Source organism: Antennarius striatus, chromosome 12 (genome assembly GCF_040054535.1).
Source record: "Antennarius striatus isolate MH-2024 chromosome 12, ASM4005453v1, whole genome shotgun sequence".
NCBI lineage: Eukaryota > Metazoa > Chordata > Actinopteri > Lophiiformes > Antennariidae > Antennarius > Antennarius striatus.
The window spans coordinates 1,516,975-1,543,973 of record NC_090787.1 but is presented as its reverse complement, the minus strand read 5'-3'; the positions used below and the strand labels follow the sequence as shown (position 1 = coordinate 1,543,973).

At 41.7% G+C, this 26,999-nt stretch overlaps 1 protein-coding gene across 15 annotated transcripts in view; it reads left to right on the top strand.

Annotated features, from left to right (window-relative positions):
• tns1b (tensin 1b) overlaps positions 1–24,238 on the top strand; it is a 133,547-nt gene extending 109,309 nt beyond the window's left edge. For 10 of the 15 annotated variants that reach the window (XM_068328726.1, XM_068328732.1, XM_068328728.1 and 7 more), the window contains 17 exons: positions 5,508–7,019; positions 8,113–8,193; positions 10,677–10,864; positions 10,946–11,084; positions 14,396–14,491; positions 15,397–15,577; positions 15,756–16,810; positions 17,110–17,196; positions 18,384–18,512; positions 18,618–18,710; positions 19,419–19,496; positions 19,653–19,721; positions 19,828–19,854; positions 20,240–20,408; positions 20,595–20,663; positions 20,832–20,861; positions 21,604–24,238. In XM_068328726.1, the coding sequence (XP_068184827.1) occupies positions 5,508–7,019; positions 8,113–8,193; positions 10,677–10,864; positions 10,946–11,084; positions 14,396–14,491; positions 15,397–15,577; positions 15,756–16,810; positions 17,110–17,196; positions 18,384–18,512; positions 18,618–18,710; positions 19,419–19,496; positions 19,653–19,721; positions 19,828–19,854; positions 20,240–20,408; positions 20,595–20,663; positions 20,832–20,861; positions 21,604–21,742 (4,142 nt within the window). In that variant the 3' untranslated portion in view covers positions 21,743–24,238. The remainder of the gene's footprint in view (positions 1–5,507; positions 7,020–8,112; positions 8,194–10,676; positions 10,865–10,945; positions 11,085–14,395; positions 14,492–15,396; positions 15,578–15,755; positions 16,811–17,109; positions 17,197–18,383; positions 18,513–18,617; positions 18,711–19,418; positions 19,497–19,652; positions 19,722–19,827; positions 19,855–20,239; positions 20,409–20,594; positions 20,664–20,831; positions 20,862–21,603) is intronic. The other 5 variants (XM_068328738.1, XM_068328725.1, XM_068328733.1 and 2 more) reach the window with 4 other exon arrangements.
• The last annotated feature ends 2,761 nt before the right edge of the window (positions 24,239–26,999 follow it).

Here is a 26,999-nt window from a genome sequence, read left to right as displayed (position 1 = left end):
TTTCTCCTCAAGTCACATCTTTGCGTCTACTAATGACTGTCGGTCAGAGTTAGAATTAATTAGAAGTGGTAGTTAAGGAAAGCTTGGACCACCACTGACTCACATCTTATTGTTATTCTCCAAGAACAACACCTCTTTAAAGTACTTTTTGTCCCCCTCCATCTCTTTCACACCATCCATGTCATTTTTACAAGTGAAGAGTAAAAGCAGACATTTGGGACATGAGAACATTCCATATCTTAGTAATCTTTTTCACCTTTTAGCAATCAACGTATCCTCCACAGTTTAACCCTCTGTTAAAAAACATTTCTGGATGGATTCCCATGAAACTCCTTGGAATGGTGGGTCATGAACCATGAGATAACCCATCCAGTTCTGAATATGTTTTGATAAGAGCCCAGATCCCATACTGCAAAATTTAGTCAACATGTTCTCTTATCAAACAAAAATTGCACTGCTTTTGATTAATCTTGTGGTTGACATGGAGCAGGCAAGCCAAACAGATGTTTCAGGACTAATGAACCTCGATGGAGATCAAAGTCCACTCAGAACCACTTTAGTTATTATTTTTAATTAAATTGATCTTGCATTCCAGATTAAAAACATATTTTTGTATTATAAGCAAAAGCATTTCATAGTAATCTTACCAGAAGGGAAGCACCAGCCGGTATGAAGGTGAAAAGAATATCAATACCAATTAATATCAAAGCAGACTCCATTATCTTTAAGCCATTAGCCACTCTTGGTGAGTTTGCACTCACACACATTGATTCAGCCATTTTACATTTATATTTAATAAGATTCAAGTGTTCATTAAACCAGAACATGTTCCTGTACTTTTATTTGACTCGGCAATTTAAGGCTGTGGATGTGGGCAACTAACCTGTATTTAAATGTACTGTCTGCTACCGCGCCAATATTCTGGGAATAACCTCCCATAGGGTTTAGTATTGATTGATTGATTGATTTGTGTCATGGGGAGTGCGGGATGTTTTTTTTTACTGTCATAATCTGAACCTTGTAAGACAAGTATTTTTCACTTTAGGTAAGTGTTGTGTGTAGATAATTTACAGTATTATTTTAATTGATGTCCTTGATCATTCTCACACAGCCGGGGCGCTTTTTAGTCGAATCAATATTTCAGTCATGAACCAAATATAGCAGTAGCCTGTACTGACATAATGTACAGCTCCTGGAGCACATTGTTCTCTCAGGGTGAATCAAGTTCACTTCTATTATAACTATTAGTGGTTTAGTGGTTTAAGCCAGAGGGGGTGTGAAAATATAGCATCCTTGCTTTTTGTCATTCATCATATGGACCTCCGAATGTTTTGGAATGTCCACATACTCTTGAGCACGCATGCACAGAAAAACACAGAATAATACACATGGTGTTTGTCCATGTAAGCTAAAAGGGAAACAAGCTATTTCCGCTTCCAAGTGGGGATATATTACCACAGGGGTCAGAGTTCAAAGTTCAAAGATCAAGATGTCCCACAGTTGCACCATCTGGACAACAGAAACTCAAAATATCTGGCGGCTCTTTCCATCTGCAGTGATTTGTATGCCAAAAAGTGAAATATGCACACAAAAAATTTGTCATTTTTAGGACTACTTAGACAGAGTTCAACCTCCCCAGTGTTGTGTAATTAGTTGGGGCCCATGGGTCAATATGGCAGACATTCTTTTCTGACTAATGCGCTTGGGTTCACAGAGCAAGTATTTGCCTCCTGCTGAGTATACACCAACACAGACAGTGTAAGATATCACACATACGTGTGCACTTTCTTGTGCATGATGGAACAAAATCAGTTATTTGTAGGGGCTTACGCATGTTCACTTCAATGAAATAAAGACAGCGGCAGACATGTCACCTCACACAGAAGCAGGCCCAACATAAATAGTCTGCCATAAAAAGTTGCAGCAGTCTAAAGTGACAGATTAGATTTCCGTTCGTACAAATGTGGATTCTGTGGATCGCTCATCCGTCACGTCGTCTCCAGAGTGACGACATGAGCCAGTAAAAGCGGGCAGGATAAAGTGGGCTTTCATGTGATGTGAGAGTCGGGCCGTATCACAGGTGGGGTTATTGCAGTCATGAACATCATCATAATCATCATCATCATCATCATCATCATCACCGAGAGGATAGAGCGTGACCCGAGGAGAGGATGTGGGGAATATAGAAAGAGAAAAGATGTAGTTCAAAAATCCATGTTGTTATCCATTGTTGTCACTGTTGCTCAAATTTTCAGTTCACAAGAGTGAACTACTCTGGTTTGTAGGAAAATTCATGACTCCAAAAACTATTTCGATTTCACATCCTTATTTTTCAAAAGAAATGCTCTAAAATTTTCCATTTCAGCAAAAAACCTTCTCGTACTCCTTCATCCTCAACAATAATTTAATGTATGGCCTCTATTTGTGACATGACAACAGATTGAGTAGATTGTCAAGGATTATTGGCTGGTTTTGATATTGGCCCAAGAGAAAGGAAACATTTCATCATGAAATAATTCTCAGATGTATCTCCTGGCCTTTCACTGATCATGTCTCATCACTTCCCCCTTAAAAAAAACCTGGTCTGAAACAGTAAAAACCTGATCTGTCAATCAAATGAGAGGAAACAGTAACTCAACACAATATGTGCGCAATATTCACGGTCCGTCCACTGAATCTCTTTGACATGAGAACATTTTGCGGAGGCCAAAGTCACGTTTTTGTTGATATCAGCCATAATGATGAACATTGTTGCAGTCAGTTTTGGATTGTGCTGTTGTGAAATAGTGAAGGGACTGTCCTGCATGCTAATGTGTACAGTGACTTGGTGATATGGACTGGATTGCTGAAAGAATTGTGGGAAAGAACAGATCAGCATAATTTCAAAAGTAGTCATAAAAAATAGTCATATTTATTCTGGGGTTTTTTTCTTGCTCACTAAACTTCTGTTTTCTCCATCTGACTGAAACAGGGTGGAGTTTCTCTCTCTGCTTTCTCTCATTAAATGGCCATTATTGGACAAAGTAGGTCTTTCCATTACATGGGTGCTTTCGACACCAGTGGTGTAAAGGAGGGGCATCTCGGTGTGTGTATGCTTGGAAAAGATTTTTTTTTTTTAAATTACATGGCCTATAATATTTTTCTTAATTTTTTTCAGCCACTTCCATATAAGGAAAAATGTTTTCATTGAGACTTTTGGGGATGGTAGCACACTGTACCACAAGAAATTGTGTTAGATCTAAATCTAAAGGGGCTGATGTCATTCTACCAAACTCTTTACTCTGGATTTCAGTACCCCCGTCTTCACCTCCTCCCACATGCACCATCAAACAGGCTGTTGTGATAGACCTCCCACATATCCACACACAGCAAGGGCCGCCTTTAAACTTGTGCACACCACTGAGCAGACAGCAACACTCGTAGCTGTCCTGATCTGGCCAGACTGATATTCTACAGAGGGAAGAGAGAAGGAGCAGGAGCAGTGGGAACTCCTGCTGTAACCCTTCCTTTTCCACTTGGGGGCTCCTCTGCCAAAGATTTTTCAAGCTTAGATCGGGACTGTGACATCATCTGGGGTGCTCACGCAGGTAGGGGAACCGACTCCGACTCTTGTAGAGGTACTTCTGCTATTTTCTTTCAGAAGGCATTTGCTTCTATTGAGGTGACTTGTTTTAGTGTTGTAGTTCAGGATGAGGAGCTGAAGTGAACTTTGTGATCATCCTAACTGCTCAACATTTGCCTGCTGGTAGGTGCCTAAGTGGAGAAAGTTAAGCGAGATCTTCTTCTACGTCTAATTGTTCTGTATATCAGCCTGTTTGGGGTGTTAACAGTGTCTATGCTCATGTGGATGGGAATGCGAGCACAGCTCTGAACTTTATACTTATAAGTAATCATGACATTATTCATTTTGAAGTCTTAGCAGTTGACCATCAAGAGGAGGCAATGTTGAGTTTATGGCCGCTGTGGCACCTATGACGCGTAGTGATGAGCTGACTAAAAATATATACTGTATAAACTGCATTTACTGCTGTGACAAGCCATTACCAGAATAGGCATGCTAGAAGCAACCATATCCACCAAATTACCACCAAAAGAAAAGTCTCTAATGGATTAGGATTAATGCATGATTGTCTATAAGCAGGAGCCCCCAGGTTTGTTTCCACCAGCCTCAGAGTACAGACACTACAGTGCACTATTTCCTTGGCACGTTGCCCTGGGCCAGTCAAGGAGACTTTGCTGTACCCAGCTTGTGTACGCCCACCAAGCTCCATTACAGAGCCCCGTATTCACTAAAGCTGAGCTGGAGATATCCATAAGTCACAGAGACACAGACAGTTTCATTGTGCAGCTTTTTTTCCCAGCTGTAGAATCTGATTTGGTTGCCTCACCATGGGTTACAAGATTTCTACTTTCTACTTAAATGGACGGTAGAGGAATAATCTGAACCCCCCCCCCCCCCTTCCCCCCCAAGAAACAAACTATTACTTTCTTAACGTCCAGTGGATCGACTCAACAGCTTTTGGATATTACTAAGATGCAAATAATATGAGGCAGATTTTATTTTTTTTACACATGAATGAATGAATGAATGAATTTGAATGAAACACTAAACTTTTAATTTTCGTGACAAAGATATTCCTACATCTGTCTGCAAGGGGTTGAACTGCATTCGCTTGATGAGAGAATGGTAAGGTAGGCTGATATGTGGGTCGGCAGAAAAATCTTACTTGACGTTTATGTTGTGTGTTTTTAGTGTGAATCTACGCAAGTTGAGCTTTTGTTTTGCTTTGGGTTACAGACGCCCAGAAAAAAGCCTCCAGGCTTTCCCTCGCACAGTAGGGCTGATTTTCCAGCGATGACTAAGTTCTTCTGATTGGGACTCCCTTCTTCCTCTCCACTGGATTTGGGTGTGGCTATGTGTCAATGCATGCATGAATGGGTGTGTTTTTAGGGTATGTGTACATGTGTGTTTGTTTCAGGAAACACAATTTAGCCTACAGTTTTTCCATTCAGGATTAAAAAATAAGTGATGAAAAGATCACTCAGCCAGCTGTTTTCCACATCAAGTTATCCTTTTCACACTCAGACCATAAACAAATATGATCAGCATATGATCAGTTGTCATCTGTCAGGTGACACACATTCATCCAGCTGGCTTTGGGACAGTGTGAGGCAGGCTCCGGCGATTTCATCACTTTTTCCACAGCGCATGCCGCGGTCTCTGCTCATTTCCTGAAGCTGGCAGAATAGGTGGTCATGAGCCAGTGTTTAATTTAACAGCCGTACTTGTGACCATGCTCGAAGAATCTCCTGATACCACAGCTTCTCTCAGTCAGTGCTCCTCACTTTGTCTCAACGAATCCTGGGACGCAGACATGGACAAAGTATTACGGCTCTTAATGTACAGTGCTTGAGTGTTTTGCTGTGCAAAAAAACAAACAAACTGTTGTTGATTATCATGTATGGCTTAGTGTGACTCTAATGAGCCTTTGTTGTTGTTTTTTTAGAAGTCATTCATACCCAAGGACCCCTGGATGGCAGCCTGTACGCCAAAGTTCGCAAAAAGGAGTCAATTGAAGGAACAGTCACGGCTAATGGCCTCCCACCCACCGCTGCTGAACATGCCCTCCCTGCAGTTGACCATGCATTGTCAGTGAGCAGCGACTCAGGAAACTCTACTGCTTCCATCAAAACTGACCGAACTGATGAAGCAGCTCTAGCTCCTCAGACGTCCACGGTGTGCCAGACACACATTCCTGCAGGTGAGGAGTTACCCACAGTACATCACCCCGTTCCACCTGCACAACAGTCAATCAGTCCCCAAGAGAAAAAGGAGCTGGAGCAGCTGCTCAGTGGCCTTGAAGGGCCTATGCATCGTCAAGGATATCTGTCCACCCCAACATCTGCTGCTGCAGGCATGCTTCACTTGGTGCCTGCCCAGGTTCATGTCAATGGGCACAGTAGCGTTGATCGTGAGACAGACATTTTAGATGATGAGCTGCCTACCAGTCAAGAGGGCAACAGCGTGGACAGTTTAGGGACCTTCTCTTCCACGGATGGTCGGGCTACACCAGCTGATCTTTACTACCAGCCAGAGTCTTTTGTTAATGGGCAGGAACATGTGCCATACCTGGAGCGCAGTGTCCCTGGAAAACCTGTGGAAGCCCACCACTTACGGATCGGCAAGTCTGGTAAACCTGCCACTTTGACCCAAAGCGAGTCAGCCCCATCCTCTGGTCATTACATGTCTACCCATAATGGCAACGTGTGCCGCTCCCAATCATTTGGTGGAGAGGCTAACTCCATGCCACCAGCTCCCACCCGCACCAGCAGTAGCAGGGATGCCGTCCAACGTGGTCTAAATGTTTGGCAACAGTTTGGTGTACCAGAGGAGCCAGTAACTGAAGGCCTCACTTTTAGTCCACCTCCGTCTGTAGCAATGATTCCCAGCCATCACAGCCTGCCACAATTCCCTCATCGACACAGCGCTTCCCAGCAAGAAATTGAGCAATCAATTGAAACCCTTAATCTTCTAATGCTGGACCTGGAACCAGGCCGTTCGCTGCTGCCCAAGTCCCAAAGTGATCCACTTTGTGAAAGTAATGTTGTAACTACCCAGCCATCCTTCTCCCAGAGCCAAACCAGGCCCCCCTACCAGTCCGATACTGCCATTCTTCCACACGTTGCTCCCCCTGTTTCCAGCCAGGCCAGCCACTCGACAATGCCTCAGATGACTTCTGGGAAACCTAGTACACCAGAAGCTGCACCTATGGGGGGATCTCTAACGTACACATCTGAGATGGCAGTAACCAGTCCTTCCCCTCTAGCCTATCCTACTGTTTCTGGTCACAGTCAGCTTAAGCCTATCAACACCTACCCTCCAAGTGCGTTATCCCAGTCTGCAGAAGTCTCCGAGCCTCAAAGGAGCCCCAGCGCTGCCTCAGCCTCACCCCAGCCAAGAGACGGTGAGCCAGACGAAGAGTTCAACGTCGAAGGTCTGGTGGCGCAAAGAGTGGCTGGTGAGATATCACAATGACATATGTCATCCTAATACTTCATACATGGTTTCAGCACCATTGGTTAAAAAAATGAATGCATTCACTTGATCTGACAGACTTTTAGAGTCACCCTGTTTAGAACAGAGATAGAGGGCTTGACTTACAAAAAACAGTTTTGATAAGTGCTGCCCTTTTTGAAATTATCAGTGAACTGTAGAGCTTTTTCAGATCACACAAGTGTGTTTGAAGATGCAGTAGAATAATGGAAAATGGGTTGAAACACATTTTGACTTCAATATTAATGCTTATGTCAGGAACACTGAGTGACAGCTCAGGTCAGAGGTGTGACCAGCTGACATGAAATCGTTACTGAGAGACAATAATGTGTCTGTATTTCATTGATTTGACCGGTCTTAGGTTCAAAATACAGATTCTGAATTCTGCCAACTGCAATCCTTGTTTTTGTGATGGTAGAACTTTTTTACTGAATAGCAATACTGATGCCACCGGCAATGAAATGATAACTCAAAACCCTTTTTTGTTATCTTATCTCAATAGTTAAATGTCAACTCGTGAGCCCGTCTCGACTCAGACTCAAACAGGAATTGTTCCCGTCAGTCTGGCAGGTTGAGTGCCCCCAGATAAACACATCAGACATCCTGCACAGTGGCACATAAAGGAACAAAGTCAACACAAAGCAGTGTTAGCCTAGCCCTCAAACACTTAATGCAAGGAAGAACTTTTCTACAATCAACATTATAGCTCATTTTGCTTTACTGGTGTGAAGCTGTTGACTCCCTTATTCATTGTTATAAAACCAAGTGATTTTTTTTGCAGTATCAGGAGTTTTAAAAGCTATGAATCATTTGTGTTTATGTAGATAGATTTTCTTTTACCATTTTCCAACTGCTTTGAAGACAAAATAGAAAGAAAAAAAAATCAAGCATGCATCGTTTCATTTCTTTTGCTAAAATCTGGACATGTCCAAGCCATGGAAACTAGAATAAGGAACTTTTATATGGAAAAGTGGGACCCCATCTTTTTTTTTTTTCCTTTTCCTTGTTTCATCATCATCGTCATTCTTCTTTCTCTCATCATTGATCTGTTTACCCAGAATACTCGGCTCGTGCCAAAAGTGTCATCCCCAGCATGACTTCTTCTCAACCCGAGCACCGACGTTCTCACTCCCTGTCGGGTTGGTTCTTGCATCCCATCTGAAGGAACACTTTCAGATGTTCACGTTTGTCTGCTTTGCCTTCGAGTGGAGTGACCTCTGTTTTGCTTTCAACCACTGCTCACTTTTTCTGTCTGGTTTCACGCTCTTGTTTTCATACGTCTGCATTTTTTCTCTACCAGCATCATTACCATCGAACTAACTACTGATTCCTCTCTCAAACACGCCTACGTTGTTGTTTGTTCTAAATTTTCTACCTCAAGGTTAAGGAATTACCTCAACTGTGTGGTGAGAAAAAAACCCTTTGAATAATGTTCAAGTTTCACAGGAACGAGACACAGGGGGGCACAAAGGACGCTCTGTCCCTTGCCAGGAGAGTGCGTGTCACAAGATCCATTTTGCCAAACTCAGGGAACAATACCAAGGCCAGGATACACTAGTCTCATTCAAGGCTTCTTTTTTCACTTGCACTATTTTGAAGATTTACAAAGGCAGGGAGGGGACACCAAATCTAGGAGACCAGAGTCCTAGTTGGAAACATCACTATAGCTGTATGGGTCCAATGGGAGATGGGGACCACAATGCCGACTGGATTATTCTGTTTCGGGATGTTGGGCGTTTCTGGCCTCAGTTGGGATTATGATGTGTGTTGCAAAGTGAAGTTTGGATCATACGATCACACCACAAATCAATGACATTGATGAGGTACATATCATCTTTGAACTGTGATTGGATATTAAGCCAGACTGGTTGAATGATTTTTAGTGTTTAACAGAACAATTTTTTGGCATTTGGTCAATATTTACATACATTTCATAGATTATTTTCTTTTCTTAGTTAAACTGCTGTCTGTGCTCTTTGTTGAGCTTATCAAGGGCTGTCATGAAGTGCTGGTGCGATGGCTGTGATGTGACTGCCGTAGTCTGGAACAAATACATCATTTTTCTCAGCTGCTGGTTTGAAAGTACTCAGACAGTAAAAAAAAAAACAACCCACAAAAAAAGAACAGGATGGATCCACTATCAAGTTTTTTTTTTTTAAATTACCCCTGTGCTTAAATAGCTGAGAAATATCAGTCCTGAAAACTCCCCAGCTGTAAACCATTAGCTGTCGCCATGGCAACGACAGAGTGTTTGACAGTACTCTACTCTTGAACAGCGCATCATGAGTACATCTGGTCCACAGTTTCCTGGCATGATGGGATGGTGGGTGTGTTTCTGTTTGGGATTGTTGACTACACGCTTTCCAAAGTTGACTTTTTATAGTTAGTATAAAACATAAGATCTCAGTCATCATGACAGATGACATGTCCAGCCCCTGTGAAGCATTGATCTGTTTATATGATATAAACAGTAACACAGCGAGTCCATTGATTTGCCTGCTATGAACTAGTGGCGCTACATAGATGGGGTTTGACAGGTATCCTCCTGCAGTGTTGAAAAGTACTGTCAATACATCAAATTAAATGGTTGACGCAATTTTGGCAGCAGCTATCGCAAGGTTACTGGACGTTGGTGTGAAAGAAAAGATAATAAAAATAGACATCTTCAGGTCCATCACTTATCACAACAACTATTTGTGAAGATTAGGAATGTCTCACTCTCTCAGGATAAGTTCCATCATCCCTAACCTCCTCTACATCCCTTCTAATATTCCCTCTATGTTCTTTCGTGTTGGATTTGCGGCTTTTCACTCTCAACCAGTCAATGAAATTGCATATTAACTTAAAGGTGTCAACTTAAATCCTGCTTGTTTTATGGCAGCAGCTTTTTCTCTCTCTCTCTCCCTCTCCCTCTTCCTCGCTCAGTTCAAACCAGATTAACTGAAATGAGCTTACCGGTTGCTTTGAGCTTCAGCCAGATCTGACCACGCTGTCACAATGAGGCATAAATTACCAACGCTTGATCGTACAGTTAAAAAAAAAAAACCCTTACTTTTATTATTATTGAATTTACTGTGACAATTTCAGTCAACGTTTAGACTTTAAATTGAGTTTAAAGAACACTTAGTCCAAAGCGAGCAAATTTACTCATTATCTACTTACTCTCATGCTGCGTTCCTTTATCCACAGAACATGAACTGACTAAAACACATGTAATCCAAGTCTCCAGAGGCCCAAAGATCACAAACTGATTTGAAAGTACTATTCTTTATTGTATTCTTTATTTTAAGAAGGTGCAAATGCTTGAACATGAGCACATGCGCAGCTAAATGGAAACGGAAGAGTTGCTGATCAAATTGAAGCCCATGTGACTTCATGGCATTCAGTTTGATCAGCAGCTAACCATTCATTAACTCTCGTGTGTGTGTGCATGTTAAATTCAAAGGTTTCCAGAGTCACGTCCTCCTGCAAGTCCTGCGCAGCGTTTGATTGTTTGCAAAAAAAAAAAAAGCACACGATGGCCTGTGCAGAGAGCATTCACATGGCTGACAGCTATTAACCTAGTGATGGTAGAGAAGCAGTGACCAGGCGTTGTTTAAACACTTTCTGGGTGTCGTCACAGGTGTTCAGGCCCACACGGCGTCCTCGGACAAGCCTGACACTCTGCCCCGTCGCCGCATCATAAGTGAGGGCCAGAGCAGTGCTGACAACGGTTCTTCTCCTGATGTCACAGTTCGCTCCCCCGTTCGCTGTGTTTCTCCAGAATTTGTCAACGCCATTGCAATGAACCCCGGAGGACGACCTAAGGAGGTGGAATGTGTGCATTTTCTAACATGCTTTTGGAGTTTTTCTTTGTGTGCTGACATGTGTTGTGTCATGCTATTTGTCCAGAGACACATGCACAGCTACCGGGAGGCCTTTGAGGAGATGGAGAGCGGCCCCGTCAGTCCTACACAAACAGTTGGTGGTGAGGTGTTTCCCCAAACCCCTGCCTTCCCCATCTCACCACAAACCCCTTACTTCAACCTGTGTAAGTTCTCCCTCCGGCTGACAGAGGGCGCTGTGGAGCTCAGACATACTTACTGTACATACTGTATTCAGTTTGGTACTGCGACAGTTGTATTGCTCTTAATTGAAGATTAATGTTGAAGTCCTGCAGTATGTCAGGGTAGTCCAGAAGGTCAAAAACCATCCATGTCTTCCAGGTCATGAAAGTGATGGTTTAGAATTTTACTCTGTTTTTAAAATGTGTGTTCGTAATGGGGTTTCATGTCTTTCATTGACTTATGAATGTTTTATCTTAAAGTAAACGACATAACCTGTAATGCTTACCTAAAACAAGGCAGTTACTAGACTTTATTTACCTTCCTATAATGTCTCTCTTTCTGTGCTTGGTGTACTGGCTTCATTTCCAATACACAAGACTACCTGCAGTCATTCAGCTGCATTAGAAAATATTTTTGGGTTTTTTTCCCTGCCCTGCACTTTTCTAGTCTTCGGTGTCATATACACCCCACTAAAGCAAGAGTCATATATTAGGTAACGCATCATTTGCCAACTCTGCCAATTACCTCATCCGGTCTTGCCTGTCCCCCCCTTGGAACACCCATAAAAAGTTATAGCAGCCATATTTTTAACACCTGCTCCGTGGTGTAACATCTCTCCTTCCCCTCATGGTGGGAAGGTTTGGTCCGATCGCGTAAAGATAGACAAATAGTCATTCAAGTAGAATCAATTCATTTTGACAGATGCACCTGTGTGGGTGTTTTTTTTTTTAAATAGGCCTTAGATCTTAGATTTTCAGTTAACTTGTCAGTCCACTGAAATTATTTTTACTCTTAAGTGTGCATGAGTACACGTGATACAAGATTTATTCCCCTTACTTAATCATTTTTAATTCTGTGTCCTCAAATCACAAATCCCCAAGTGGTCTCATAGACACCCACCCCCCATACACACACACACACGTCACCCACAAAATGTGGGCCACCTCAGTTTCAAGTATAAAGAATTGATTTGGATTCTTTGGTAAGTGGAGAATGCACGTCTCTCTACTGGGTTCCACTGTCCCACAATGTCAGCCAATGGATCCTCCACCCAGACCCCTCTTCCTGCTCGAGTGACCCCTCACCCATCACTCATCACCGGTCTGCACTGCTTTGGCATGAGAGCTGCATTAGAGCAGCACTGCAATGCACATATACACACAAAACACACACACACACGACTGATATATTAATCACCTTTTTTATATGGTATTGAAAGCAGATAAGTGCAAGATGTACACAAACAAAACAGGTGCAGCATGTTGTGCAACAAAACAACACAGCCTACAGTTATATCAGCGGCTGTTTGAGGCTATCTTTAGGCACAGTGCTGCTGTGAGGTTCAATGTCAGCATGTTAGCATTCCCACAATAACATGGCTAACATGCTTACGAGTAGGGGTTAAACTGGGACAGCTGTCCTTAAGGACCTCAGTGATAATGTTCAGGATGGATCACTGCGGTATTTTTAAATAAGTTGAAGTTCAGAGAAGTTAAAGGGATAAATAATAACTACTCAACCAAAAAAAAAAGAACCCAAAATGTACAAATTATCTGTCCTTCTTGTTATGTTTGATTGCAAAAAACTCTTTAACAATTTTAGTACAGTCAATAAAAATATGAATAAATAACTCAAAACATAGCAGACACAAAAACGTCATTTCATTGAAATACCATCGGAGGGTTAAATCTTGTTATGTCGTTATTTCCCTTGATGAGTAAGTATTTTTACCAGCTGGTGAAACACTTAAAAAGTTACGGAACGAACAACGTCATTGGGATACATCCCTTGGACACCATCAATATACTGTATTTAACTAATTTCATGGCAACCTATCCAGCAGTTTAGAACTTTCACTAAAAGCCAAAAATGTCAATGTCAGAGTGGTGGAAAAGGAATTTACCAAATCCTAACCTAAGTCGATAGAAATAGAAATAGAAAGCCTTTATTGTCACTATACATGGTACAATGAGATTTGGGCAACTCCTCACAGTGCAATAGTGTAACAGTAGAAAGAGTAGAATAAATACAATACAAGTACAGTATATACAAACGTTACACTGAATGCCGACTATTTGCAGGTGTATACATCGAGATACTAAAGAGGTTTGTTCCTCTGGAAACTTACTGCAACCCATCCAATACTCTTTGGTATTTCAGACTGGGCTACTGACACTAACACTACTATCCTCTATATAGTAGCCAGTCTTAAACCATATGCAGCCACAAAGCCGTACTCATATAGGTAACCTAATACATGCATTTATAGTAAACATTCAGTAGCTGCTGCTCTCTGCGTTGCTGTTGTCATCTGTTTTGGGTTTGTTATTGCTTCTGTGTTCCACTGCATCCAGTACCCTGCCTGCCCTCCCCCAGTCATGTGTTAGCAATGTGTTTATCACAAGAGATTGTATTTCTTCCAATCCCTATTAATAATTTATGCAGGAGAAAACTGAAGAAGTTCTATGCTGCAAAGGATGTAAAGGAAGTGTTTGAATTAAACATGTCAGAATGAGGTTGATTATAGATACATGGGACTAAAACTATTGATCTGTCCGTCCCATGATAACGTAATAAAGACTATTAACTACTGTTAATGAAATAAGGACTATGTCTCTCCTTTAACGTGCACCATCAACTTTGTGGTTTTTCATGTGTAGGCATTAAATTTTTAGTCAAAATATAAAGAACATAAATCAAAGTGCAGATTATAAAACTCACAAATGCAATGGTGAAGTGTCGTGGAAGGCTGATGTGAACACTTTGAATCTGCTACCTTTGCTATGCTATTTGACAAATCTGTACTTAAAAAAGATCATTTGAATTTAGAGACAATGGTTAGCGTGTCCCTTCATGTAAGTTTACACATTCCCTCTCAACTCTTTATGAGTTCATTTTGACATAACTTTGCTTTGACGTCATGTCATATCTAACCTGGTTCTGCTGGTGGCAGATTGAGACAGTATGTTTCATTGCTGTTTGTCACCTGCATGTTTTGGCCTTCCATCAGAGCATGAACCCACCCCTCTGAACATGTTGTTTCAACATTAAACTATGGTTAAGTCTTGACAGCTGTTTACCTGTGAATTAATATATTAATATCAACTGGGCATTTGGGTATTTAAAGGACATTCTAATTTTTTGTTTTCAATCTTCTTTGACACTAATGTCTAGTTTTTAACTTTTTTCCCATAAAAGGGAGTAAGTAATTATTAGAAAATGTCAACGGGCAGCAGCTGTCAAGATGTGTGTGATGTGTGCTGCTGTGTGGTGACACATTTTTCAATGTCTTCAGGTCGATCCCCTCCTGGTCTTGCCAAGACTCCACTATCAGCTCTGGGTTTGAAGCCTCACAACCCAGCAGAGATCCTCCTCAATCAAACAGGCTCAGGTTGGTTGTAACACTCGTTATTAGTACCCAGAGTGGCCAAGATTGGGATTTTAAGAGATGAAGAAGATAAGAGTTTCCCAATGGTGTTTATGTGCACTGAAAGCTGCCGTCTTAGTTTGATTCATTTTTAGACTTCAGCAGCATGCATACCAACATAGCAGGCTTTGAACCTTTAACCTTCCTGGAACACATTAGATTGCAAGCACTAGTCCTTAAAAATGTAGTTCGTCCTACATTCCTATTCATGATTGCAGTCCCCATTTAATTACAGTAGAGTAAAACTTCCACCTACTGCAGTACTTGTGTTCCTTTACGCTATTCTGTTTCTTTGGATTTATCTCCAATGATGCACCACAGATGATGAACGCAGTGAGGGGGAGGAAGGTAAGATAGCTGCTATCACGTCAGACTGCCATGACTGCCATTGTTGTACACGATTGGTTATAGTCAACCAACATCAGTCATGTGTGGAGAATCATTTCCATTTTCATTTGCTTGAGAACCTCACAAGCAGACATTTTGTTTGTCCTGTACAAATAAACTGATATCTTAAGACCACGTCATGATATCCTTCACATGATCAGACTCTCAAAGTGGGGAAGCATTCCACGTCTTCGCTAGTGAGTGGGTTTTTTTGATACTTTGTTAGTGGGAATGCATGAAGAAAAGAACTTTGACTTCATGAAGTATTTAAACAAGCCTGCAAGTTTTCATATAACTGAATTTTGTTTTCTACTCAACCAAAGGTTTACACAAACAGTCCAACAGTTTAGTGACAGTACACCATTTGGTAAATCCTGTGCCAATGGTAGATTGCAATGAGTTGTCCAAGACTAAAGAAATAGAGACAGAGAAGTAGAAGTAATTATGTGGTTCATAAAGAAACTTTCTTCTTTCACGTGCAGCACCAAGGACTTATGTAGAGTCTGTGGCGAGGTCGGCAGTGGCAGGCGGAGAGCAGCCTGTGACATTGCGGAGCCTGAGCCAATCAGAAGAGACTAAAGGCCAGGAAAGAAGTCCAAGTCCATCCTCCCAAACACTGAACCAACTGTTGTCCAACAGCAGCCCTATCCAGAACTCACAGGGGTGAGTTACAAACACAATGCTCTGTTTCTGATCTGTTTATTTTATGCATTTTCTACTACAAGGGTCAGGCTGGAGGTTAGCTAGTCTTTAATTTAGCTGACTGTGTTTTGGGATGAAATGAAATTTCTGCAAAAGGAAAATGGCAGCTGGCTGACAAACTTTTCCGATTCTCTTCCAGCGATCACGTCTTAGCAGAGAGCCACGCTAGCACTCCGTCCAAACCCACTACTGATTCGGGCTTCTGCTCCCAGTCTACAGACACTACAGATTTTGCCCACCCCACTCCCACCCCATCATTTCAAGCCGTTAATACCTCTACTTCCTCTTTCGTTGACTCCAGCTCTCCAGCCTCCTCATACATTAGCACGACTACTCCTACACTGTCCTACCATGGCTCAAACACCCTATTGGGGAATAATGTGACCTCAGATTCCAGCCCGTCCTTCTCAGAGCCCTCTCAAGTGTCACTCAGCCATGGAAGTCCCCAAGCAAAGCTACGGACCAACATCCATGGACACCCCGCCCACAACCCAATCCTCCAGCAGCGCTCCAGTCCTATTCTGGACGGGGTCATCATGACCCAGCAAATGCCGACAGCTAATGGGTTTGATTTGGGCCTGGTTGGTCTTGGTGGCAGTCCCATCCTTGGTCATCGTCTACCACAGCGAGCTCAGGGCAGCCCTGTTCTGAGCAGACAGGCCTCTTTGGGACAGGGATCTCAGCGTAGCCCGGTCCTCACCAGACAGGCCTCCCTAGGCCAGCCCATGCAGTGCAGCCCTGTACTCAGCAGGCAACCGTCTATCCCACACTCCCAAGGAAGTCCAGTTTTGGCCCACCATCCCTCCATATCGCAAATATCCCAGAGAAGCCCTAGTTTGGACCGTCATCCCATGCACAGTGGTTATACTACCCCAGATGAAAGACATGGGAACCTGTCACGACAGAGCAGCTCTTCGGGCTACCAGGGACCACCCACTCCCTCTTTCCCCATCTCACCTGCGAGCTACCAAGATGGGGGGTTAATGGGGATGGGTGCGGGATTCCGGCAGATCAGTCCAGCGCCTGGTTTCCAGCCCCAGCTACCAGAGAAGAGGCGCATGTCGAGTGGTGACAGACCAAATGGAGCGCTGTCCTATAGCACGCTGAATGGGAGGATGATGTCTCCAGCCGGGGGAGGAAACACCCCCAGCTATTTCCACACACTGTCTGACTTCTCAAGGTTTAATATGCCCGGTAAGAACTCCACTATCTGGAATGTGTGATTCAGAACATTTGATTGTTGTCATTCCCCAAATTAGCTTTTTAACATTTGCACTAGTTACTCAAGAATTACTGAACCAATGACACGAGACACGCTTTCATGATTTAAGAAAAATCTCATTCAACTTTTGAAGCGTATCACAGCTTCAGAAATCTATATATTGCAAACATGGGCGTTTTTCAACTTTCTCTAGTTGTGGAATTATTGATATTTTTCATTTATATTTGTTGTATACCTTGGATTTCTTTGAATTGCTTTTGTTTAATTGCAGACGGGAGCCCTGAGAGCAGGCTGAATGTCAAATTTGTCCAAGACACGTCCAAATTCTGGTATAAGCCAGATATTTCTAGGGAGCAAGGTAAGTTGTGAAAAGACTGTTTCCTTAACGGACCTTTCGACAATATTCAAAGTCGCTCGCTGCCTTTGGCGTGGTGCGTGTCTCACTTCTGTGGTCCCCGTGTCCCGTCAGGGTCCAGCTGGATAATTTCCAGGATGCAAATATTGTTTTGATATAGGAAAACCACAGACCTGAACCAGACCCATCTATTTTTTGAAAGTTTAAACTTGAAGCTTATGCAGAAACAAGAGAAGAGACACCTGGAAAAACTTTTTAAAAAAACTTTATATTTTCTGGTAAACCTTTTTGGTGCAGTATTCCCATAGAGTTGATATATTTGAACTTTGCTTCTGAGTCCACCTCTTGGGTCAAACAGAAAAAAAAACAACAACAAAAAAAACTGTCATTACTAGTCAATTTCTATTTTTTTTAATCTTATATGCTTTACAAAAATTTAAAACCATGCCTCAAGATTTCAGACTAACAAATCTTAAGATCATCTCATTTGATGAGATGACAAAAATACACATGTGGGCATACCGGTACAGTTCAGTGTTTGGCTCGGTTCTCTCCTGTATTGGATTGTTAAATGCAAACACATGCTCAATGGTTATGACACTCTCTCTCCTACTCTCACACACACTCACACACACACTCACACACATAGTCGCAGACACAAACAGACGTTATATTTAGTGCCCTGGACACCCAGGAGAAAAGCCACACCACATGTATAGAATTAGTGAACATCTGCATGTGTCGCTCATCTCTTCACTCTCCTCTCCTTAAACCGTCACATGTGAACAGGCTGAAGCATGGAGCTGTGTAGTGAAGTCAACGGTCTCAACCTGAAACCACAGAGAGCAGTTTTAATACAATACAGACCCAAAGCAATGTTTCAAACAAAGACTCGAGACCTTTTCATTTACTGTTGGTCATTTGTTTTGCTTTTTATTTCCTTGTTCTTCATTCGTCTTGTTCCTGTGATGATTTATGTCAACTACAAAATCCATTAAACAAACCCTTTTTTTTTGCTCCGTATTATGTTTTAACAGCGATAAATGACAGCTAATCCATCCAATAATAAAATAGATCAAATATAACAGTCCCAGTGACCATTGCTCTGAATGTTAAGATGCTCATAAACGGCAGTGGTTTTGTTCAGCAGGTTAACGGTGTGAAATAACTGAATGTTCGCTGTGTCCTAGCGATTGGCCTGCTGAGAGAGAAAGAGCCTGGAGCCTTTGTTATCCGGGACAGTCATTCATTCAGGGGGGCCTATGGCTTGGCAATGAAGGTGGCATCGCCCCCACCCTCGGTGCAACAGAACAAGAAAGGTAGGAGCCCGGAAATACTAAATACAGCAACTTTTATATTTCCGTGTTTTGCTCTTCGGGTTATTAATCTGTGACATGCTCACCCATTCTCTCTTATATTTGCAGGTGACATCACCAACGAGCTGGTGAGGCACTTCCTAATCGAGAGCAGCCCCAAAGGGGTGAAACTGAAGGGTTGCCCCAACGAGCCTTATTTTGGTCAGTGGGTGCTTGCTGCCCTCATTCATACACTGTGAACTTATAGATCATAGATCCACTACCCTTCCCCTGCTCTTAAAGTAATCCTTCTTTTATTGTAATATTTTCTGTTGACCTAATCCATCCTCTCAAGGCTGTGTGACGTGGATCTGCATCTGCATGTGCAGAGATGCATCACTCTCCTGCCAAAATTATAAATGACACAAGCTGCAAACTCCCGTCTCGCCTCTCCTCCCTCTTCCTCATCTTCTGTCTTCGGCTCGTAACTCAGTTCATCTCCTCGCTTGTGTTTTTACTTATCCAAATCAACCACATTTGTTCCATTCAAATCCCTCCAGTCAAACGGATGAATTGTGAATGTTGTTCATGTTTCCTTTTCAATCACTAAAGAGGGAATGTGGTTGATTTTGACATTAAATTGTAATAAATTGTGCTTCTACAGTTGTAAACAAGTATTTATTGTGTCGAAGACACCCAAGGGGGATTGATGACATTTGGAAAAAAAGCAACAAAAAAAACTGTCATAACAAGATAACAGCGACCCTTTTGTCAAAATCAATAGGATACAATAATATCCTACAATAACACTATAATATAGTGTTTTTCTGGGGGGTTTTCAGCTGAATAACAGTTAAATTACTTTCAGTTTCATACAAAGTGTGTTTGAGCTGGCTGCTTGTGCGTGACCGTCTGGTGTCTGTTGGACAGGCTGCCTGTCTGCCCTGGTCTACCAACATGCCATCACACCTCTGGCCCTGCCCTGCAAACTACTTATCCCTACAACAGGTGTGTGGAATTCAGGTTTCTGTTCTTTTACCTTTAAAGAGTCTGTCGGTGAGTTGAGGGAATCATAAGATACGTGTGCTAACGTACAAAATAGTAATAAAACTTTTTTTTTTGTGCTGCCAACACTGTCATCTAATGTTGTCTGTTAATTCAAAGATCTTATCGAGGAGGTGCCGGAGGTCTCAACAGCAAATCCACCAGCTGACAGGCTGAAACAAGGAGCAGGTAAAACATCCACCCTTTCATTGTCATTGTTAAAAGAGGCATCATGAATGAGTCCTAAATCCTCCTGTTCACTTATTCTGACAACGTGACGTCCTTGTTATCCCAGTGCAGAGAGCCCCTGCTGATTCCCATGGTAAACCCTGTGTACTTTTATTTGGAAACCTTCACCTGGAATGTGCATCCTCTGTGTCTGATGTTGTCTGTCTTGTAACCATCGCAAGGAAGATGGAATATTAATGAGCTTGTGTCGTTGAGTGTATAGACATGTTTCTTAGAAGCTGTCTGTTAACATTAGCGTCAAGCTTCTTGTAGTTAAACAGGCAGGAATGTTTCACGCGGAATGATGAAGACAGAACTGTTTCTGATGCTGTTTGCATGTAAATTCTGCATGATCAGGTCAAAATCAGCATTAATAACATTCTAAACGGGGGTGGTTTAGCAGTATTTCAGGTTCCTTCTGTTATTTGAATGTCATTTTGATGTAGTTGTGTCTGATCCGGGCATCCACTCTCTTCCAGCTTGCAATGTGCTCTACATCAACTCGGTTGATATGGAGTCTCTGACGGGCCCTCAGGCCATTGCCAAGGCCATTGCCGAGACACTGGCTGCTCCTTCTCCACCTGCGGCCACCGTCGTGCACTTCAAAGTGTCCTCACAAGGCATCACGCTGACCGACAACCAGAGGAAGTAAGTCCTGATGTATGAAACATCCAACATGCCCCTGGAACAGGTCTAACTTACTGCCGGCTGTGGCAACCAAGCTCCAACTTATACAGGGGTTGGACAGCCCATGGCAACGGGCTAAGGGTTAACAATTAAGCGATATATTTTCATATTTTTTTAAATATTTTTTGTTTTTTGATGCATTTACAGGCTGTTCTTCCGACGGCACTATCCCAGCAACACCGTCACCTTCTGTGACATCGACCCTCAGGACAGAAAGTGAGTACAGAGACATGAAACCGGTCTGTGATTTGTTCCGAGGCACTTTGAGCACCACTAGAAGGTCTCACGTTTCGTTCTTCTGGATAGGTTTTTGTCTCCAGTAATTATTACATGTGTGATCGCTCTGTTCTTTTGACATCAAAACATTTCCCATCATCTTCACAGGTGGAAAAAGCCTGACGGAGGCACAGCAAAGTAAGTAGACATCTGAGGATGACAGTGCTAGTCAGCATAGCAGAAGAAATTTGGTGTGGGGTATTTACTGAAGGCTGGTTTTGGCTTAGATGGTTTCACTTCACTTTCCAAAAGCTACTTCTTACCTGCAGTCTCTAAAATGATTCAACCTCCTAACATTCTACGTGAGGAGTTGAAAAACGTTTTGGGATGCTATTCTGTGGATCAGTCACACAAACTGGAATTTATTCCAGATCAGCAGTATGTCTGTAGAAAAAGAGTGAAGCTGATGCTGAAAAGAACAATGGAAACCTGCAGCATGGAGACGATAGAAGGCAAGATGGATCAAATATCAGGAAATCCTCTGTGAGGACATTGGTGCTTGGATGTCATTGGAAGTTCCAAAAAGACAGCTCTATCTCAGGCAGACCCCAAGGTCCACCAAGGCTTGGTTTCAGAAGAAGTCCTCGACCATGTTAGTGTGGAATATTCCAGAAGTGGAACTCTTTATCAAAAAAGGGTTAGGCTAATGATTCCTCAGGAACGCTGCTAGATGCTGGACATGAATCACATTTGCAGAAGGTCACCATAGGTCAAGGGTCTCTGCAAAGTACCGGTCACGCTCATTCTGAGGGGTTGAATCATTTTAGCTTGTGGTTGTTGGCAAATATAAGATGTATTTGTGTCTGTTGGGAGCCGTTTCCTGTTGGTAAGTGTTGTGAATATGTCCTGATGTGATGACTCTCCTTTGACCTGTTTGCAGGCTGTTTGGCTTTGTGGCGCGGAAGCAGGGAAGCACAACCGACAACGTTAGCCACCTCTTCGCAGAGATGGAGCCCGACCAGCCCGCCAACGCCATCGTCAATTTCGTCTTGAAGATGATCAGCGCTCAGAAAAGATGAGAGCTGACGTCAGACCCTGGCGCTTTTTATACAGCCTTTGGTTCCTTCCTTTCCTTTTAACCACAGACTTTTTATTTGGGACAATTTAGCATTTGATTTTTACGCGTCACCTTATTTTTTTTTCCTGCTCTTTTACTTGTGTGTTTGAGAATGCAAGCAAATGAAAGATTGTGTGTGTGTGTGTGTGTGTGTGTGTGTGTGTGTGTGTGTGTGTGTGTGTGTGTGTCTGCTTGCGTGCATGCGCTTTTCTTCTTGGACGGACTCCAGAACGGATCAGAGGAAGTGCAGGATGGGGGGTGTGGCTGTGTGCGACAATGGGACAGGAGGCCTTTTGGACCTCCCCAGCAGGGTAACACATGAACGGGAACGACATTGTGTGTGTGAAAATATATTTTTTAGAGATTGTTGCATTTTTACTTTTTTAAAAGAACAGGTGAAGTTGTGTGATGTAAAAGCAGATTGTAAATCTATCAGGCTTCTGACTGGTCAACCAAAGATTTAAAAAGTAGTCAGGGTGTGTCTAGTGCGCCACTGTGTGAGGGTCAGAAGTGTTTCTTTTTGTAAAACAAATATGGCTGCTTAATCAAAAAGACTGTTTCTCTCTCTATGTACTGATACTGTAGGTCAATTCTGCACCGTTTCCATCTTGCAAGCAATGTTTGTGGACATGACTGCAGCTCTGTGTAAATATTCGAGGTAACTTCATGAGTAGGACTGTTAGATTACATTTAAGGCCTGACTTTCGTTTGTAATGCAAAGCTTTCGAAGAAAAGACAAGGACATGTAAAAAAAAAAAAAAAAAAAATCAAACTAAATATGCAACAAAACCTGGGAATACCTCCTTGGCTACCCGTTTCATACAGTCGTGTCGTTTGACACTCAGCACACTCTATTCCCGTTGGAGTTAAACAACATCAGTTGTGCGTGTGAATGCCATCGAGTTATTACATCTGCACTAATCTCATGACTTTTTCGGGGGGAGTCAGACGAGCCAAGAAGAAATTAGTTTCCTATCTGTCATCAATTTTCCTTTCAGGCTGTGCCGCTCATCGCCGCTCTACCTAAAGTTATGATGGATTTTTTTACTGTTGCAAATTTCCTTAAAATTAAAAAAAAAAAAAAAGCTCTTTGCGTCAGTCAGCCAAAACTGTTAACTCACTTCCTATCCAAAAGTAAGCTATACATATAAATATACATATATAGATATATATGAAAAACTTCCAAACAGTGACTTAAGATATTTATTTTTGTTTTTGCTTTGTTGCTCTATGTTATCTTGTATACATGTATTATAAAGTATACATTAAGAATACTGAAAGCAAGGAAAGAAAACAGCTTTTATTTTGGCTAAAATCGAGTGCGTTGACATATATAAAGGTGTAAAGTGTGTGCATTTAAAAGTGTATCACTGTTTTCGAATGTTTTATTTTCACAGCATTACTTCCTTTTTTTAACATTCTTGTGTTCTCCAGATGTTTTTTTTTGTTTTGTTTTTTTGGGGGGGGGGGTGGTGGTAAATATTTTGTATGAACGATTGTTGCTACTTAAAGTCCAAATTTGACTTATCCTAAACTGATGCCATTAATTTAAACCTGCCTAGAAAATACATTGTCCGAGTTTAGCACTTAAATATTGAAGTATTAACGGCGTGTTTCCGCGTGTCGAAACAGAATGACGTCATCGTTTCACACGGATGTAAGTCGTTTTGTTGGTGGGTGCTGCCCCCACATGGTCTAATGAGGTCATTACAACGGAACCACGTTTATTCTAATACAGTGTTTTAGCTGTGATCATGGCAGCAAACTTTTAAATATTGATTGAAATCATTAGATCCCAGAAAAATCTTTAGTATTGACTGTGATTGAGTGCCATTTGAGTGCCATTTCTTGTCAGAAAATGATTAGGATTCCCTCCTTAATGCCTGACTCTCTCAGATGAGTGGGCAGCATGTTGTACATTTATTACATTAATTATAATTTCTTTGGGGGAGGAGTGGGGGGCACAACTTCACAGTACTTCTTCAAAATAGAAGATTGAGCACTTACAGGGCTTTTATATCTGACTAGAATGTACCGTTATTTATTAGCAAGAGCCTGCATGCCCAAATCAATTGTTAGTTAGACGACGCTGACTAATCAGTGCACATTATCCTGTAGTCTTATTCTACCAGACAATTTCCTGAAACACACCCACACTGAGTTGTCATCAAATGTGGGCTTCACCTAATTAGGCTTAAAACAATGCCTGTGGAGAAAAGAACAACCTCAAAACTCAACTGTTGAATGTCAGCCCTTTGTTGGACAACATGGGAACTCTTGTGGCGGCTGCCTACTTCAGATCAGTCTGGACTGTAGAATGTGTGTGAATGAGCCTGTGCTCTGCCTGTATAGAGCTTCTGTCTTTTTTTGGTTTGCTACATTGTACGGCTTTTACTATTTCTGATGGAGAAAAACACATTAAAAACAAGATGAAATCAACCAAATGTGTATAAATGCATACGTATGTGTGTGTTTATTTGTTTTGTTTCACCAAGTCTTCAACGTTATTATATATTTTATGATAATGTATTAGAGCTACTGATCTTCAATCTATAATTTTTACAGAAGTATCTACAAAGTATTTTTTTGGGTGAAAATAAATGTCATTCACATACATTTTAAGAGTGTAATGAAAGCTGAGAGGAAGCTTTAAGTTCTGGGACATTCTACAATACATGGGATGAATTAGAGGTGAGACAAAGAGATCAAATTAAAATTATAATTTGTTTAAGAGCTCAGCTGACCGCAGTTTAGATCTGTCCTTCAACTTATTTGGTTGGCTGAGCAGGACGGTACATTCTTTTCCTGATGTATGTTGTGAATTTTAACTAAATAGCACCGAATGGCTTTTTAAAGACTATCAGAAGTCCTGTTTAGTGTCAGCCACCAGGATAATCACTCCATCAGTCTATAAAAGTTGGAAACTTACAATAAAATTTTATGGACGACAATTTTCTGAACTCCAACCAGTAAAATAAGATCCAAAAAAAGAGCAAAACTGCTGACATTCCAAATGAGCAGCCAACAGGAATGTGACACACATTTTTTTCTTTGATCCTTGCTTTTTATTTTATTTTGGTGATGAAATGATCATATTTTTCCTTTAAATTCGTAAATGAAAAGACATAAAAATAAGAGAGTGTGTCGGAAAGAAAAAGCAAGAGAAAATGAGTGAAGACTGATGAGACGACAGGACTTACGATGGCAGTCCAACAGCAGCTTGCAAATGTATCCAATATAAAACAATGTAAATGTTAAACATATGACAAAGAGTTTACGTGCACTCATATAGAAAGTAAATCAATATTACTGTAAAGCAAAACACAAGTTGAACTGTAAAAATAGGAAAATTCTATTTTAAGCGAAGAACTTCACTGATGATAAATAAAAATAAGCATTTTCCTTCCTTTGGCCAAAAACATGGGTATTAATCATCACGATTTTTGTTTCTCTAGCAGAGATTTTAACCAAAATTCAATGTATTTAAACGAAAACGTTGTAATCGTCACATCTGCAGCTGCTTGACGGCCTTATTATTAATAATAATATGTTTGGCCACTTGATGTCACTGTTTCCTTTTCTAACAGAGCCCATCAGACATGACTCCACCAACACTTATTCAGCTGAACTTCAGATGCTCAGAGTTTGTAGCTTCACTCTGGCGTTACTCAAATCAAACTTTACGTTTTGTTCCTTCTGTATTGAACTTGAACACATGTGGTTCCAATGTTGTGCCGGTGTGAATATGGTGAAAGTGGCGTGAAAAGGTGAAAGTAATGTTATGATACAGACCTGATTAAAAGGATGCATTTTCTATGTGAAGGATAGTTTAAAACAGTTGTTGCCTGAATTATTTATGCCCAACTTTATGTTCGAATCCATCCTTGACAGAAAGGTTTGCATCAAACCGTTTCTCTTCCTTCAACATTCTCTTGACCTGACTTCTAGCACCAAAAAAAAAAAAAAAAAAAAAGGTGCTGGTGGTGGCGGAGGAGGGAAACAAGCTTCAGTTCATGGGAAAATGTAAAAACACCACTGGAAGTCTTGTGTAATGCTTCCTGAGTGAAGGATTACAATCTTTTCATCTCCCTTACACCACGGAATAGAGTCGTGACTCTGGAAAATGGTAATTTGTTCTCCACATGGGGTCCTGGGGACAATATGGGGTGGATTTATATGGTCGATTTGGGGCTAGAGAGGATGGAGGACATAAGGATTATTCTAATCTTTGCTCCTGATGACCGTCTTGCCTCATAGTTGCTCTTCGACTCTTTTCACACCATTTGATCTTTATAGGTTGCACCCATCGATTATTAGCTAGCCCAGGAGTTATACATGATTTCTGCATCTTCACTGTGATCTAAAACAGGACTCCAGATGCAGAAACGCATCCACGTGTCTGCGGAGAACATGCTGTGTGTGAGGTTTTCACAACATTATCAAGCCAACTTGAAACAGATGGTTTATTATTGTCTGTAAACGCTGTCAATCTGATTAATGTGCCAAGAACCACAAGAGGATCATCCTGGACCATATCTGTCATTCAGGTGATGCAGGGTGTAGGATAATGACTGTTACAGCCCATAATAGCACCTTTGAATCAACTGTGAACTTATGATATTGGTTGGAGTGTGTGCGTGCCCTGTTCATCCGTCTATGCAGTGCACTGGCGTCGCACCCGGAGTGTACCCTGATTCACGCCCCCCAGTTGGCTGGGATAGGCTCCAGCACCCCACGACAGCAGAAGAAGCAGGTATTGGAAATAAATGAATGGTATATGTACATGTTTATTGGAGTTCTGGGAGTCCATCCTGTGACCGGTACGTGTGACTCACTCCTATTCCAAATGTTTCCATCTTGGCTCCTCATAGATTAAAACCATCAGGGTGCTGTCACCATGTGTACAGTGAGGGCCCTCTTGGGCTGCCCGCCTGATGGCCCTGACTCAAAGACTTCAAACTAAAAATATAACTTCCAGGATGTTATTGCAAAAGCACCAGCACATCACTGGCTGGTGACTCTTGATGTTACTCCTTCCAAAAAAACAAAAAAAAAGAGATGAAACCACTCACACACGCATCATACAGTAGCAATAATGTTGTCACAGCGTTTAACAGCCTTGCAATTTCCTTGAAGAAAGTTATTTCCTGAATTTTTTTTGAGACATATTTATAAATCTCTATCTGTCTAATATTAACCACATGACTACATGTTTCTTC